This window comes from Falco rusticolus, chromosome 13 (genome assembly GCF_015220075.1).
Source record: "Falco rusticolus isolate bFalRus1 chromosome 13, bFalRus1.pri, whole genome shotgun sequence".
NCBI lineage: Eukaryota > Metazoa > Chordata > Aves > Falconiformes > Falconidae > Falco > Falco rusticolus.
The window spans coordinates 20,384,980-20,402,657 of NC_051199.1; the positions used below are offsets into that span (position 1 = coordinate 20,384,980).

Below are 17,678 nucleotides of genomic sequence, written 5' to 3' on the forward strand. Positions count from 1 at the left end.
GCCATGGGCAGGGACACCTTCCACTAGACCAGGTTGCTCAAAGCCCCATCCAGCCTGGCCCTGAACGCTGCCAGGGATGGGGCACCCACAGCTGCTCTGGGCAAGCTGTGCCAGTGCCTCACCACCCTCATAGTGAAGAATTTCTTCCCTATATCTAATCTAAATCTACCCTCTTTCAGTTTAAGATCGTTACTCCTTGTCCTATTGCTGCAGGCCCTACTAAAAAGTCTGTCCCATCTTTTTTATAAATGCCCCTTAAGTATTGAAAGACTGCTCTAAGGTGTCCCCGGAGCCTTCCCTTCTCCAGGCTGAACAACCCCAACTCTCAGCCTGTCTTCCCAGGAGAGGTGCTCCAGCCCCCTGATCATCTTTGTGGCCTCCTCTGGGCTCGCTCCAACAGGTCCATGTCCTTGTTATGTTGCAGGCCCCAGAGCTGAACACAGTGCTCCAGATCAATGAAACACAGTTCAGAAAGCCCGGCTGTCAGCCCAGAGGCTGGGGTAATACAGGTTCTGGAGTAATATAGACTCTAGAGTTACAGGTCTTCAAAACTGTGTGGGCCTAAATGGTGAGAAGCACTGTAACTCTTTGAAGAATAGTTGATTTGTTGCATTATTCCTTGGGTTTTCAATTTTGGATGTTATTTCTTGGTTTTTCTATTTTGGAATGAGCTGAAAGACTAAATCAGAGGTGTAGACTCTTCTAAAAGATGTAGGCAAATGTTTAGAAGCCATAGTTTTGTTACTGTTTTATAAGTATTTTGTGATGGGTCTTTGGGTGCAGGTTTTTGGTGTGGTTTTTTTAAATTTTTATATTGTTTTTTAGGTAAAACTGGCCTTGGATAATCTCATGGAAGCACAAGCAGCTTTTGCTGACATTGGAGACAGTGTGACTCGAGTGGAGCACCTCCTAAGGGAACAGAAACAATTAGAAGAGAAAGGACAGGTTTGCACTCAATGTAGTATTCTAGCTGCTATAGGCATGATCTTCTAGACACTTCTCTGTCACTGTCCTTACATCATGCTTATTCATGTCTCATGAGTCATTATTTTAAATAGCAAAACTCAGATCCTAATTTCCAGAAACCAGGGTTGTTCAGACTGGTAGTTCCAGTTCGTTACTTGGAAAGCTAGAATCCAGTTCAAAAACTGGTATTTCAGACCAGAAAAGGTTATGTCCATCTTTAGAATCTGAAAAGCTCAGAACACTTCACAGGTTAACTTGGCCAGGTAACTTTTAAGATCATTCTATTCAGACTCGTAGCAGTTTGAGGAATACCTGTGCCTTCCAATAAACACCTTTCTTTTGCAGACATTTGGACTTTGTAATTCCATCAGCTGGTCAGCTGTGATGTACATCAAACTTAAGTGTTATTAGAAAGCATTGAACAATGAGTAAGTTAAATCAGAGGAGGATGCACATGATCAAAGGTTATAGTAACATGTGATGTGGACAATGGAAGGAAAATGCATGATGTACTGATGTGTGCTCTATTCCTGTTGGCCACCTCTCATTTAATTCTATTGTGACTAAGTTTATTAATTGTAGTCAGTCAGTAGGATCTGAAGAGTTTTCCAAAATATATCTTGGAACAAAAATTAACTAAAGCATTATAAACATCACAATTAATGAGTGGAAAAAAAAAATAATTTACAGTTTTTCTGATTACTGGGAACTTTGCAGGAAAAAAGACTTGTATAATAAATGTCCCCAGTATGTGGAAAAAAAAGGTGGCATGTGCTCACATAATCACAGTTACCACAGAAAGCTTAAAGATGGAAGAGACCTCTGGAGGCCATCTTGTTCAATGCCTCTGCTCAAGCAAAGAAACCTAGAGCAGGTTGTCCAGGTGGTCTTTTAATATCTTCAAGGAGGGAGACTCCACATCTCTGGGCAACCTGTTCCAGTGCTCGGTCACCCTCACAGTAAAAAGGTGCTTCCTGATGTTGGGATGGAGCCTCTTGTGTTTCAGTATACTCACTGACAACTAAGTTGGTCTTTGGTATAAATATAAAGTAAGACATATCAGATAAATTAATATCCCAAACCTTCACCTGCAGGCTACAGCCGGGATTACAGAGGCGGATTAGTTTTATTACACATGTCATTTTAAGATCTAGCTTTGGATTTCTTTCTCATTAATTTCACAGGAACCTTTGGAGAAGGCCCAGTCTCTAGCTCTCCATGGAGAACAGCTCATCCAAAACAACCATTATGCAGTTGACTCCATTAGACCAAAGTGTGTTGAACTCAGGCGTATTTGTGATGACTTTACCAATGAGACCAAGAAAAAGTGTGATATTTTGGGAAAGTCTCTTGAGCTTCATAAGCAGTTAGATAAGGTGAGTGAACCTTCTTGGGTAACAGCCCAGGTGAGGTTCTACTGAAAATGAAAGTTTTTATATGCTCAGGTAATTTGGATGAAGAGAAAAAGTTGGGGTTTTTTTTCCCTCCATTTAATTCAGAAACTGTTACTATAAAAATGGGAGCAGTAGCTTCCCATAATTATGGTCTTTAAATGATGAAAAGTAGAAGATAAAACTAAGGAAAAAAATTGAAATAGGCCTAAATTTGAAAGGGGAATCAAATGTATTACAGTGCTTAAAAATTACTGTTTTCCCTTTCAGTTTAACAGTTTTCACTTTCTTATCTAGCTAGAATAGCAAGCTAAGTGCTTCGGGAATGTCTGCATGCTATTACAGCTACATCTGAAACAGGAATTACTGAAAATTTACGGTAAAACCTGCTTTGGAGTATTTTTAACTAAGTTTTATAGGCCTAAGAAGTTTCGGGGAGTTTTGATATGCTTCAAATACTTGTTTCGGGTTTTGGATAATTGGGTGACTGAACACTGAAATGAAGGTAGTACAGCTGACAGATTCGATTTGCAGCAACCATAGTAACACTTCTGTTTGCTCAGAATATTTTTACTTTACATATTACTGGACCATCTAGCCCATGACAACTGAACTTAACTTGCTATTGGTTCTGTGTATCTAGGTGGGGTGACTTATGGCCAGGAACTGTTGGGTGCTATGAAGTCCTTTAGGGCCACGTTAGGCCAAATGCATATTTCGTGGAGTAAAAGCAACACCTCACAACATGGACTGTCAGTGATGAAGTCTTTCTGGCCCCGTTTTTCTCTAAAGGCAAGCCAATGGTGTGAAGCTGGGATCTACCTCTTAGCTTCCCAAGCTGTGGACAAGTGCCAGTCACAAGAGGGAGCTGAAACTGCACTCGTTGAAATTGAGAAGTTCCTGGTAACGGCTAAGGAACATCAGCTCTCTAACCCGAAGGAGTTCTACAATCAGTTTGACATGATCCTCACCCCTGAAATAAAGGTAAAACCCGTCAGATATGCGTGCACTGATTTAAAATTTCAAAATTACCAACTGCCTTGTACATGAGAGCATACTTGGCTATATATTTGAGTCTGCACAAATATGCCAGTTTCCCTACACCAAAAGGGCATAGAGGTGAACGCTTAGGGCAATAAGTTTTATTCAGATGGGTAGTCATGGGACATGTGATTTTTCTTCATAGTGCTATAAAGACTGCGTGACCTACTCAGTGAAACAAATCTGTGTGAGTGCATGGGCTGGGTTGCAGTAAACTGCAGCACATTATGATCTTCAGGTCTAGTCTGAATCTGAGTAACAGAAGTTCTTTCTTAACTTGCTTAGTTCAGCACTGACAACCATCTGTTGTTTGCCTTTTCTTTACCTAGGCCAATGCCCAAAGAATTCTACAAAAACTAGAAGATGTACAAGAAATGTTTGACAAGAGGCAAGTAAGTCTAAAGAAGCTGGCAGCCAAACAGACCCGGCCAGTACAACCTGTTGCCCCGCATCCTGAATCTTCCCCAAAGCGAGCATCACCAAAGATTACCAGACCAGCAGGAGTAGGTAGGCCATGCACACCTGCTTTCAGATACGCACCAATGTTTTGTTCACATAGTCATGTTTAAATTTTGTTGCCACCATGAAGACTTGATGTTCAGTGTCAGCCTTGCAGGCCTAGCTGTTAAAAACAAATGTGAAATATCTGTCACTGCAAACATACAAACAAGGATGAATAAAAAAAAAATTCTGGCTTCTCTTCCTGGGCCTAATCTACAGGGTACATTTTTACACTGTTTTTCAGTATGTCTTATAGTGCAAACTCTTGAAAACCCTAAACAAAAAGCATGAGAACCTCTTTTACATTGCATGTACTCTAGTGTGAATATTTGGCTTTAAAGGGTCACAATCCCTCGAGTTTTAGTCAGATACTTGCAAAGGTTAAGGGTTCGTGAGCAACACTGACTTGTTTGTGCAAATTTTTGTTTTTCCCTCTACATAACTGTTTATTCACTTTCTAGTATTGTCCTCTACTAACTATAAAAGTTGAACATTGCTTGAGTTCAGAATTTATTGGAAGTTTCTTACTTGAGATGAGGATGTGCCTTTAATCAAGATAGCTATTTTCTGCAGAAAGAACATGGATGAAGCCAATTTGAAACAGTGCATCCTGGAGACCAGCTACCCTGTACTTGGTGGTGGGAAGGGGTTGTCCATTTTCAGTAGAGATGCTTATAAGAAACTAAAAAATGGAACCTTAGGGCTTTTTAAAAGGGGAATCTTTAGCAAAGAGCCTTGAAAAAACTAATTTGCATGAAGAACATGCAATAAACTTTGCTTTCTCAACAGGAAGATTAGGATGGCCAGTAGCCTGATCACTTTGCTTTCTAGGCATGTTATCACAAGGTCACACAAATGTCCCTGTCATTCTTCTCTGCTCCCCAGCACTCATCTTTCCTTGTCAAGGGAAATCATTGTCATCAGTTACCTGCCAGTCTGACATCTGTACTTTTTTTTCCCCCAAAACCATGCTAGTTGTGTTCTTAACATTGAGTTGCTACCTCAAGTTTCAGCTTCACTACTGGCTTAAGGCAAGCAGGGACCACAATGCCTTTGAAGGGGTCCTGCTCTGCCGCCCACACGTCCTCCAGCCATGTGTTCCCCTCTTGCACTGTTGTTGGCAGTCAGTTAGCTGTATAAGTTGTGATTTACCTTGAAAACTCAACGATCAGACTGCAAAAATGTGGTAGTTGGTTTTCCATTGCATGAGTTACAAAAACGCAGGGACCTCTCAAGATCACATTGCCCAACCATCTGCCCAAAGCAGCACTAACTTTGAAGTTGATCAGATTGTTCACTGTGTGGCCACTAGTGCTGAAGCAGAAGTTGCAGAAAAAACAGGGTTATGGGGTCAGTAGGTCAGAGCCGGTTAGTCGCTGCTAGTGGTAGTACAGTTTTAGAATAGTTTTCAGCTATCATGTAACTGCATCTTCAGGCTAAAAGCTAGTCTTGCATTTCTGTTTATGCATGCGGTCACTGCTTGTGTTTCTCAAACTTTCTTGTCACTTTAGAGCGCTTGCAGATTTTTTAAATTAAACTTTTGGCACAAACAGAATCTTAAAGAATAGTCGCTAGGACATAAATGACAATGCTTGTTCATACTGCCAATCCCATACTATCAGCTCTTTCACAGAAAATCGTGAGATGCTTCCTTGCTCTGACCCTTGCATTGCAGTTTCCTGTTATACAAACAATACAGGATAACTGTGACAAGGATTAGATAGCCTCTGATGTCCTGTTGCATGTTAATAGGTAGATGAAATTTATTTTAAAATGTTACTCCATTTGTTCTCTGAGGAGATGCAAAGTGCAACCCAGTCTTGTTCAGACATTGGTAAGTAGACTGTAACATCTCATTCAGATTTTTTGTGCCAGAAGGTGATTGACCTAGAGTACCTCGGTACAAAAACAGAAGTCCCTGACTGTCTACAGCTTATCCTGGGGCTCAGAAAGTTACTTTAACTGCTGTAAACAATACATGGATCTTTACATATACTGTGTAATGGCATCCTTTGTGTATTATCCAATTGTCTGCTACAAAGAGTTATACTTAAATTTTTCTGAGCGTCCTTCCCCTCAGAATGCCAAAGTACTTGGCAAGTACTGGTGTTTAAACCCCTGTTTTTTTTCAGAAAGAAAACTGAAGATAAACTGATAAACACAGATAAACTGATTCATCAAGGGGTTTCACAGTCTGAGTCTGAAATGTGGCTGAGAATAGAAACAGGGACAGTGAGTCCTATTCCAAGCCTTGAAAATGAGGCTGTGAAATTCTGCTCTTCTTGAAGCTACCCTCATTTGGACTTTCCTCTGTGTCCTTTCTTCACACGTTTACAGGATCAATGCAATATCAGCGGGTCTTTTTAGAAGAATTGAGTACCATCTTAGAAAAATGAGAGAGGCTAAGAGCACCTTCTTGAAACGTATTGTAACTCATTGTTATTTGTTACCAGGACGTACCTGAATATTTCGAACAGCTTGCAAAACAGAATACAGCTACGGGAAAATACCATGTTCCTAGTCTGTGTAAATACAAAAGCAACCAAAGGCAATACAATATGGTAAACAGACATAGAAGACCAGAAAGGAAGGCTTTTGTCCCCAGGCAGCAGATGTAACAATACCATGGCAGCCTTGCAATGGTTGTCTGTGAAAGGAAAAAAGTTACGTTTGTTCCAGAATAGATTTTGTTTTGTTTTGTTTTTACTTGCTGACTATCTGCTCCCCTAAAAAGGACTGGTAGGGAAAATTCAATCCAATTCAGGGTGCTAATGGAAAAATCTTAACAGATGTGAAGGCTCAGGCATGAAATACTCCATTATTATAGCTGTGCCACTCTTCACTTTACACGGACATAATCATTAGTGCATACAGGCAGAGCTGATACCATGTATGAGAGAAAGGGCAGAATTCTATCAGGGAAACAACTGTGACAGTTTCTTATGTCTATGTCCTTATGGTGTTTGATCACTCTTGGAATAGTCTTAGCTTAGTAAAGATCCAGAAAGGCAGCTCAGAGCTGCACTGTAAACTCTCCCTCACCCAATGCTTTTCTGTGGGTTGGAAATTCTGAAGCAAAATTTTAATGTCATCCCATTTGTGCTTGAACCTTTCAGTTTCACAAAAGAGCTTGTAAATTTTGCAGGGACAGGCCTGTTCAACGTTGAAAAACTGCTACTGGAATTATCGTGATGCTCAAAAGTCTATGGCAGCTGGACCTGGTGTGCATTTTAGCTGTGGGAATCTGCTTAAATGTTACTCACAGATCAACCCAGAAAAGGCAGAAAACTGCTGACCCTTTTGTAATAAATGCCTTGAAAATATTAGTAGTATATACGACACCTTATTTTAAGGAGAACTCTCTTTAGTCCCAATAGAAGCTGCTTGAATATTGCTAAGGGCTAAAATTGTCCCTGCATCTGTTGGGAGGAAAGAAGTGACACTTGATGGAGAAATTCCTTTGCTCTACTTCACTTTTGAGGGTATCATTTTTTGTGATTTGACTACGTATTTCTGGTCTGTATTTCTGTACAAAACTCCTTAGCTGAAGTGAATTGGCATAGCTCCACAAAATCAAGTCCTGCAGGCTAGCATTGCCCACAGGCTGTCAGGCAGAGTGGGATAAGCCACAGAACTGTAAAAGATAATACGAGCTATTCGGGATGGATGACTGTAACTAACAGTTCTCTATTTTGATTGTAATTCTCCCAAACTCCAAATCTTTGAAATGAAGCTTTCCCAAAGGCTATCTTCTTCAGCCTGATGTTTTCTTGGAAAACTTCAGTAAAAAATTATTTTGGCCATCTCAGTGAACAAGGCTAGGAAAATTGTCTAGCTTTAGTTACCTTTGTGGCAAGAACTGGAACATGACAATACAAAATAGTTTTGTCCTTTCCTAAAGTGTCCAGATTTGGCAGAATTATAAGCACTTGGGGGACAAAAAAAAATATCTCAGTTCAAACATACTAATTAGGTATGAACTTGCTACACTCTGGCTTCTATAGTCTTACTTCCTTTGTTGTCAGCAAAAATCTTTGGAACCCAGAGACAAAATATGTTTCCTATCCCCTGCACCACTTGTTTCCTTACAGTATGATCTTGCAGCATCTTAAGTAAGGCCTGCTTAATGCAAGGCTGTCACAGTCTCCCTTTCTACTCTTGTCTTTGCCCACACAGCAGCGCATTTCTGACTGCGCTTTCCCCCAGTACTTCTGGTTACCTAGCCAGGGGAAACAAAGGAGGGAACTGAAAACTGTCACTGAGGTGGTGGGGTTGTTCTGTTTTGGCTAGTTCAGCTCCTCATTGTCTAGTTCCCTGAACTGCAGTGCTGACAAAAAAAGAAGGGAAAAGTATATGGCCAAAGGTTGGGAGGACAGGGAGAAGTGTACCAGACCCAGGTCAGATGGGTTTCAGCTGTTGTGGAGTCAGCCCTGAAACTGTGACTACTTACTGCTGCTTTTACTCGTGATGACATGGGAAATAGAAGCTGGTGCTGTAGGTGTAAAGGTCTCAACCCTGTTAAAAACACACGTGGGTGTTAACGTGATTCAACTTACTAAAAACAACCCCCTCAAAATTGCACTAACTTGTGCAACTACATAAAGAAATCTACACTGGAAAAAGCAGTAAAAGACTGAAATCAGAATTACTGGGCAGGGCAAGTATCCTCGAACAGTTAGTGGCATGTAATACTCACTAACCTGAAAATTCAGTTCTAAAAATGTCAGGTTGGTCTCCCAGAGTAGTGTATTCTCTTGATCTTTATCTATGGAACTCAGATGTCAGTGTGGTTGATAACAGCCTGTTACCTCTGAGAAGTGTTGTGAAAACAGCTCAGTAAGTATTTATGAAGCACTTGAATTGTAAAAATGATTATTAGAAAAAAAAAGACAATTATTTTCAGAGCAGGGACTGAAATACCATACGGATAGTAAGGCTCTGGGCCCCCACTGAGAAATACAGATAAATCAAAATAGTGAATAGCTGCTCATGAATTGTTTCTGATTCCATGCACTGCATGAAACAAGGATTCTTAGAGGGGGGTGGGCCAAGATACCTTAGCTGCAAACGGGCAAAATTAGGGTTGCACATGCAGCTTTGCTTCTGGCATCTCCTGTCTTCTAAATGCTGTAAAATATTCACCTAGGGATTTCTTTGTGTGCAACATAAATGTGAAGTACAGGAGCAGAGATGTCAAAGTTTCTGTGAGCTCATTAAGCAAATAACATGTTTAACAGCACATTGCACATAAAAAATCCATGACTCACCCTACAAACATCTCATAAGGCCAGCTTGGATCATCAAATTCATATGGGGAACACAGCTAGAGCCTTTTCAGTTCCTTAAATAACAAAATTTAAACTGGTTCAATCTCAGTTAAATATGTACTACTGCTCATTGGATCTATTCCAGCATTCCTCACAGTCACTAGTGCATAACGCTCACTAACTAATAACATCTGGATAGAGGATAAAAGAATGTCTTGCAAGAGCCTGGGGATGTGTGCAGGAGAAGTGAGGCTGCAGAGATTAGCTGACTCAGAAAAGATGGTGCATATGATTTTCATTAATGGTTTGGGGAAACCACCAATTTCTATAGTTCAAGATATTTCTATATATGAAGTAGAGAAAAGGAGAAGATGCTTTCAATTGTGCAGCTGTAGGGCTGCTATCACGCTTGGGCTACTCTTGAGGAAACCAAGTAGTCTGTCTCCTTGTAGAACAATACTCCATGTACAGGGGCCTTGCTGTATGCTTCTTATATGGGTAGATTTTTAGGGGGCTTGATAGCAATTTTGCTAGAGCAAAGAAGTATAGATTACATTGCTAAGAATGGAAAAGACTTTCTGTATTAAGCCATTAAATGATAAACCCTTAGGTGCTCTGGTGTTTCTTTAGCTGCCTAAGCATGCTGTTTTGTCATCACCAGCATTCAAAACAACTATTAAGGCATTATCTTCAAACTCATGTTCCTGTGGTACAGCATGAACTGCAAGCCCCGATAAACAGTTTAGCAGACTAGTTGCTTCCACACCTGTTCTTGACAAAGGACTTTGTTTCTGCTTTAGGTGATTTGTGAGAATGCACAAACTCCTCTGCAGAAAACAAATGGGGAAGCATGTGGCTGGGAAATTCACACAAGACCTGAATGTAAAGCATGGTATTTAAATCTGAGGGGGGCTTTGAATGTCTTACAAGTGTTGGGGGTGTGTCATAACCCTTGACTCTACCGAGTCTGTGTCTCTTGCTGGTCAACAAGTTACATGTACTCTAGCAGGAGCAAACTTGAGGCCAATGCCCAGATGGACTAATTCAGCTGTCTCTGAGCACGCGGGAGCTGTGTACTGTTCTGTTTGCGCCTCGCTGTGTGATGCAGCCCCCGCCGTGAGAGACAAACACCTGAGAGATGGTGCCTGTACCCTGCCATGCAAGAGCAGGGTGGGGAACTGGGTGAAACCACATCCTTTCCTCACAAGCAGCACAGCAAGTTGTCCTCACTGAATTTGTTTCAGTCTTGGAGTGGCGGGGAGACTGCAAAGCAACATTGAGCACATGAGTTTATCTCCTTTCCTAGAAACTTCAGAGATAGTACAGCCCACATTACCATTTGTTGTAGGCTAGTAGTAAAACAGTAATTCCATATTTATCGTGCAACTTGTTCATAGAAAAACTAGTGAGAAGTACTAAAGCCCCATATGAAAAGGACAGGGGTGCTCCAGGTGAATGCAAGTGATAGACCCAAACCCTGCTCTACGGTAAATATCCTTGCAATAAACAGTTTACCTTTGCATACAATGCCTTTTAACATTTGTTTTAAAAGCAGCATTGAGCAATTTAAAATATTGAGTTCAAAATGAAATCTTCATTACTCATTATCCAGAGGAGTGCTGTGAAACAATAGGATGAAAACAACCTTGATACCCTGTAGACCTTAGATTGTTTATAGATATAGTTTTCCTTTGTGTTCCTGTACTTTGTTCTTTCAGTAGGCAGTTGAACACTGTAACTTTCAGCTTCCTCAGCAGTACAGTACAGTGATGACCTTGAAACGGCCAACTGTACAGAATTTTATAAGGGAGTTTCCCTTATAAAATCCTTTCAGTTCCATAGTAATTAGTGCAATAATTATTGGCAGGTATTTGAGCTGTTTCTTTCTATATTGCTCCAGAAACTACTTGAGTGTAGTGACACGCAGCAGTCTCTGAATATGGGCCAGTCTATAACTGAAAAATACTCTGGAGCATAACTGAAAACAGATTGCTTCCTGTTTTCAATTCATTTCTGGGTCAAATTTGAAGGGGAAAATTTGCTGTATCAATCTGAACCAAATTCATCTCTGAAATATAAGCAGTTGGAGTTGATTGTTTTCTTATCTTCTCCCTGCTTCTTTCCTGAAATATGTTATACCGATGACGCTAATAAACTAAGCTAATAAAGTGACCCGAGTAATCTGCTGCTGGATCAAAGAGGATCTGCTCTTGGGCTTTTTGTGAATGTCATCTTTCACTTACACTGTCCAGTGTTCTTTTTCCTGGATCACCTACATCTGTCTCAAGTTTGTAAGTTGTGATCCAAACATCAGTCATAACAGATTACCACGTTTTCTGCTGACTGCTTTCATCCAGGATCAGTATCAACCATCCCTTCAAGCTAAAGTTTTCTTATTAATAAACAGGTCAAACAGCTTGGTATTACTGACTGCTGTTCTAAGCAAAAGTTCTTAAGTTTCCTAAAATTACTTTCTTTGCTTCTATTCCTTTTAATAATACATCCAGTATATATAAAACTTGGGAATTGACTTTGTAGAGCAATGAACTCTGATTTAGATAGGGTAACTGGTATTCAGGAGTGTTTGTTAAGTGTGTGGGGAAAAGCATGAAAAGTCTCAGTTTTCTATAACTGAATCAGGATTTTTGTGATCAAGTCCTGTATCTATTTTAATGCTGATTTTTCGAGGTATAAATAGGATATAGTTGGGAGAAGCTCCAGAAGAGACTGTTGTTCAGTGTGACAGGTATGATTGCAGCCTGTGTCTTGCCAAGATGATGCTAGATGAGCATTTAAGGCTAAATAAAATCTTCTGGATGCATTAGTATGGAAAAAAGTGAATTTACTGATGATTGTAACCACTTTACTCAGGGATTCACAGGGAAAATCAGAAAAGGGCCTGTTTGAAAATTTATCAAATAGTTGATGAAGGTTGGTATTCTGGTTTTGCCAATGGTAGAAATCATCCTCCCTGCAGATTAGAAAGGTATGAAGAACTTTGACAATAAGGTCAAATAGCTTTTATTTGCTCTATCTTGCTTTTTTTCCCCTCCCTTAGTTTCAGAATGTCAATACACCACTTTTTAGGTGAAATAACAATATTTTTGAGACAACAGTTACTACTTCATGGAAAGCTTTCTTGGGGATGGGGAAAAAGGCATCTGTTGAAAGCAGTGCTCAATCAAAACCATCCCCCTGCTGTATATTCTGAAGAGAGTGATGGAAGAACCAGAGTTGACATTTTGCATTTCTACTCAGTCCTGGGAACTGTAAGAATCTTCTACTGGTCAATTATAGCTGTTGGTGGCTGCCAGACTTTGCTGTTCTTTAGAAGAAACTTTCTAATATGGAGTCATTGTGAGGAAGTAATAGGCATGACATGGACATTACCAAGTCTTCACGTCATTCAGCATGGGATAAACCCAGGAAGATTCAGGAAAGAGTTAGAGAGAAGCTGCTTTAATTAATTCTCTTCCCAGCTGCACAATAAAACACACAGGATAGAAGAAATGTCAGCTTCAGTTGTTCTGTCTATGAAACTGATTTTCTTAACTGCATATAATTTGGGGTATTTTGATGCTTTTTCTTTTTTTTGCCTTTACGTTAAAAGAATAATTTAATGACAAAGGCAGTTGAAAATTTGTTAAATGTGTTTCTTTTTTAAAAGTGTTGAGTCCTCTCCTACATGAATCTTTTGCTACTGTGGCTGCCTCATTCAAAGATGTCTGCATCTTTTTTATTGTATCCCTCAGCTTCTCCCAGAGAAGAAGAAAAAGTTATTGGTGACCACCAAGACTGTAAACTCCTCAAAACATTAAACTTGGTGAAACCATCTTAAACAATGTTACCAGATGCATTTGAAAACACCAGCTTTTATTTTTGAAAAAGTTCTTGTTCTGTGAGAAAGTTTTCCCAGAATAAAACTAAAAAGGACTTAATCTCAGAATTACAACAATTTTGTTCTTTGTTGCCTGACCCGGATTCTTTCATTATTTCATCTGGTATTCATATTTGTTTTTATCATGACATGCATGGTTGCCTGTATCAATTCAGCAACTAAGAACACGGAGAGCACTGTTTGCCTCATACTCACATAACATGCACTGTGAACTCAGGATCAGTTTAAAATAAAGATACAAACTGTAACAGAGATTATTTTTCTACTGAAGCCAAATGCATTCCACTCAAGCCAGATGTATGATTCCCCTTCTCATAATTCATTCTAAACCTTTTCTCTGGGCAGCAGTCTCATGAGAAGCAGTTATGTTATTAGGGATAATTTTCTCTGACAACTCACTGTCAACTGGTTTACAGAGCCTGTAAGGCCCAACAAACCTGACAAGACAGAGCATATTCTAAAATAATCTCCCTGGATTCACTGTCATTACATACATGGTCACAGTTACCTGTTGAACACCTGTATGATTACTCTTTTGAGACTTGTTCACATGATGAAACCTTATAGGGCACAATTCCTTATGATCTGACATTAGCAAACTGTTACCAGAACCAAACTTTCTTCTCTTTGGGAGCTCACACAAGCAATACCACCTGAGCTGAAAAACCATGCAAATGAAAATTACCCAATTGTTGATACAGCTGGCTACGTTTGCCTGTGCTACGCTAAAGATGGTTGGCAGGAAGGAAGCCAAACCGACGCAGTCATTACGGTGTGGGCTGTAGGTGTCAATTCAAGACACAGCAGAGCACGGAAGAACATAGCCCATCCCTTGTGCCAGCTGGTCCTTCACCTCTGCAGCCACAACCCAGGTCTCCGTTACCACTGATGTGACAGGATGTTTGCTCATTGCTTTTATTACAAAGTAGGATTTCAACTTTTAGCACGCATTTTCTAATGTTACTTTCTTTTTGACTCCTTCAGCTACCAACAGGAGGTCCACAGAAATTTCCTGCCCTCCTAAGACCATTTCTGAAGTAGAGTTATCAAAAAAGAAAAACATTAAGAAGAGTAAAGGTGGAATTAAGGTAGGTGTATCTGTGTTTGGGGGACATCCCATATTGTGAAAGAACTCAAAACAATATAAATAAAAGATTTACATATTTATACTTAGAATTAAAGAACTGAACATTTAGAAGAATTCTCTGGGGTTTTTTACACTTCATGTTGCAGTTTGAAAGTTACTCTGATGAGTGTTAAAGATTTATGCTCAAGTACATAGAAAAAACAAGTTATACTGCAGCAGAAATCACTTTCAAAGGATGAAAGAGGAAATGTGGAGTTAATGTCCAACAATAATACATTCAAGTGCATCCAAAGTCCTTCCTTATAGCATATGAACTATTCTGTTTCTAAAACTAGAATCTTATTCTAGCTCCTCTGAAGTTACGTGTTATGTTCCAGGTTTCACCAAGTTATGTATTTTCCCTGATTTCTAAGGGTAACATGCAAAGGAGGGAATACTAGACGCTTAATACTTCAAAACTGGCCAACCAAAAAACCTGTAGAAAAATTCCACTGTTGCTTGTTGCTGCATGGGCAAGTAAGGTTCAGGGAAATGTATTTTGCTTTTGTGTCTCTATGATATTTGTAGCATTGCTGTTTCTGCAGCAAGATTCTGTTCAGGACTCCTTGGACATCCTTATCCTTTCCTCCCTGTTCCCAAGCCTGACAGCATTTAAGAGCCCTGCCATTACAGCAGAGTCTTGTTTGTTTAAGCTGTAGAAACTGACTGAGATGATAAGCTATCAAGACAGGCATTTGGCCCTCCTTCGGTATTTTAAGACTGGAATCAGAAGGATCCAGAAACTTCATTCATCTGCAATTCTTGTAACTACAATGAACTGCAGCTGCATCCTGCAACTTTTAATTTCCCCGAGCTAGCTGAAATAGCCACTTTCAGAGACCAAACTTATTTTTTTTCCTGTCAAATTCAAGTAATGCCTCATCTGTTTGAGTTTAGACCACACAAATACACCTGTAAGGGACAGGAGTACCACTCAAGTTGTGTTCTGAATGGTCTGTGGACAAGTATTATGTAACTTTGCTAACATCCTTTCAGTTAGAAGTTTACAAAAAAAAAGACTGAAGTCAAATCATACGCAGTGCTGTTCACTCACAACCTTTTAAATAGTAACAGCCCTTTGCTGTAATTTTCTTGCATCTTCCCTGCATTATGATTCATGTTATTAGCTCGTTAGGGCAGCATGTATCACTAGAATGAGAAAAAAAAAAGTGCAATTTAAGGTATGCTTCAAGAAACAAAAAATTGAGAGGGTCCTGAATGTGTTCAGGGAAATAATACAACTAATATTCAAAAAGAATAGCAAAACAAGTTGAGTAGTAGGGGAAAGAGGTATGATCTTGATTTAGCTGCCTCATTGAAGTGTGATAAAACCAACAAGTAGCCTTCTTCACATTTCAGCAGTCTGGGGTCAGATGAGGGAGAAAGGAATAAGCTTTGTCAGTACGTCTCTGGGGAAATGAAATACCCCAACCTAAAACAGGTTATATACCTGGTAAAGACGATGACGCACTAGCCCCTGCACTTGTTAATTTTTTCATAGTTCCTTAGTTATTTTACAAAGGATTTTTAAAGGTAAGCTCTACATAAAGAACACATCCAATAGCAGAGATCACCTTTTATGATTAAAGTTCTCTGGGTGTTTTCCCGTTTAGTCCACTATTATTGAAGGTATTCTTAAAATAAGCATTTTAGACTTCCTGATTTTTAGTAAGTAATTCACAGAACAAACCTCATACATTAGCGCTTCTTACACCAGTAACAGCCACTCCCAGTTCTGAAATTCACTCCCAGTTCTGAAAAATTAAGCATTAGTGGAAATAAGTTAGCACCCTCACTGTGCAACAGCATCAATTAGTGGATGTGCTGCTTTGCCCCAGTTATCCAAAAAATGGCTTAATCCTGTTAGTGCAGAAATTCTACACAGATTAGAACTAGTTGTTTTGGGGTTTTGTTAAGTTTGTTTTCTGGGTGGTATGGGTATTGTTAGGGGCAAGAAGGGGAGGAATAGTGTTATCCTAAGGTAGAAAAAGCTTGAAATGTATCAAGTGTCTACCTGGCACAATTGTGCTATTTACCTTTTGATATAATGCAAGCTACTTCAACCCGGCTCTTCTGTTATCCACACCCTGACTTGCTTGTACATTTGACCTTTATTTCCCTGAAGCTGAAAAGCAAAAATTATATTCAGCCCATTTCCCAAAATGGCTAAAACAGCCAACGAGTTCAGCAATAAGCACAGAATAAAATCTAGTTATCAGCAGGAACATACAGCTGGTCTCACCTTTGAACTCACAGAAAGTAACTTTGGAATTAGTCTTATTTGCACCAATAATGCAGGTAATCAGTTGCATTCCTTCCACAATTAAGTGCATACAACATGATACAGGCTTTATAAAAACATCCATTAATGCACTTTTAAATCTACTTTCTAAGACTACAGTGCAAGGTATTACCCCCTCTCCTTCCCTTTCCATTGTTGCTATAAAATTTGTTTGTATTTTATTTGTTCTGGCAATATTTCAGGTGAGGATAGCTTATTAATGAGCCCATCATTGTCACCAACCAGCTAAGTAACTTAGTTACACAGAATGTAAGGCAGGCCACTGCTTGCTTTTTTCCCCACAATCAGCCCTTAAAAATGAAAGTGCTCAGGAACTTAAAAGACTCTGCTGGAGTTTAGATATTGGATTAACTGCAAACTCAACAGCTGAGTTGTTTTACTGAGTTTGAAGAGTTTGCCTTTGAGTAAGCCCCAAGTAGTGTTTCAAAGCTGCAGGGAAAAAAAACAAAAGAGGAAAAGCCTGTGTAAAACGTGCCTGGCGCACACTTGAAGTGATCTGACTCTGCAAGACAGGACAAGGAAGTAGGTTAATGTTTATCAAAATATTACGTAAAAAACTCCAGTCCATTTCAACCTGGGAACAGCCCTTGCACATGTATGCTGTGCGCTGTGTTTGAGGGGATATACTTACCCAACACTGCTACTAGCGCAAAGATACTTGTCAGAGGCACAAGATGGATTCCCTTAGACTTCTCCATACAGCACCATACAAAGAACTCTGAAAACGTGAAGGCAGGAAACAAAAAAACCCCAGTATTTCAGACTCTAACAGGCTGCTATGCCTATAATGATCTGCGTAAGGGGATAACCCTCCTTCCACGGTGGAAAAACAAAGACTTTGCCTGGATTCAAGAATGCCTCCCATGCCAATGTTGAACAAGGAAGCAGAAAAAGGGAGAGGAGGTATTCTTAATTTACAACCTGCATATATAGAATTCAATTAACTTGTCCAGTGTCTTACTAGACTAGGCAGGATCCATTTTTTATTCTTTTAAAGAGTCGATGTTTTCTAAATAAAAAGATCAGCAACTGAGTATTTTGACTTCTAATGTGTCCTTTTTATTCAGATTGAAGTGATGCATGAAGCTAGTCAAGGAGGATCTAGCAGAGTCCTGGTGATGAGTGAAAGTGATGAGAACTTGTCAACAAGGAGGAGGTAAGGCTGCATACATGAGCCAGTATCATT

At 39.7% G+C, this 17,678-nt stretch overlaps 1 protein-coding gene across 7 annotated transcripts in view; it reads left to right on the forward strand.

The window, feature by feature from the left end:
• Positions 1 to 17,678, forward strand: part of MCF2L2 (MCF.2 cell line derived transforming sequence-like 2) — a 181,150-nt gene that overhangs the window by 73,915 nt on the left and 89,557 nt on the right. For all 7 annotated transcript variants that reach the window (XM_037406989.1, XM_037406987.1, XM_037406988.1 and 4 more), the window contains exons 10-15: positions 826 to 945; positions 2,151 to 2,342; positions 3,150 to 3,341; positions 3,728 to 3,905; positions 14,049 to 14,152; positions 17,560 to 17,648. In XM_037406989.1, coding sequence (XP_037262886.1) covers positions 826 to 945; positions 2,151 to 2,342; positions 3,150 to 3,341; positions 3,728 to 3,905; positions 14,049 to 14,152; positions 17,560 to 17,648 — 875 coding nt within the window. The remainder of the gene's footprint in view (positions 1 to 825; positions 946 to 2,150; positions 2,343 to 3,149; positions 3,342 to 3,727; positions 3,906 to 14,048; positions 14,153 to 17,559; positions 17,649 to 17,678) is intronic.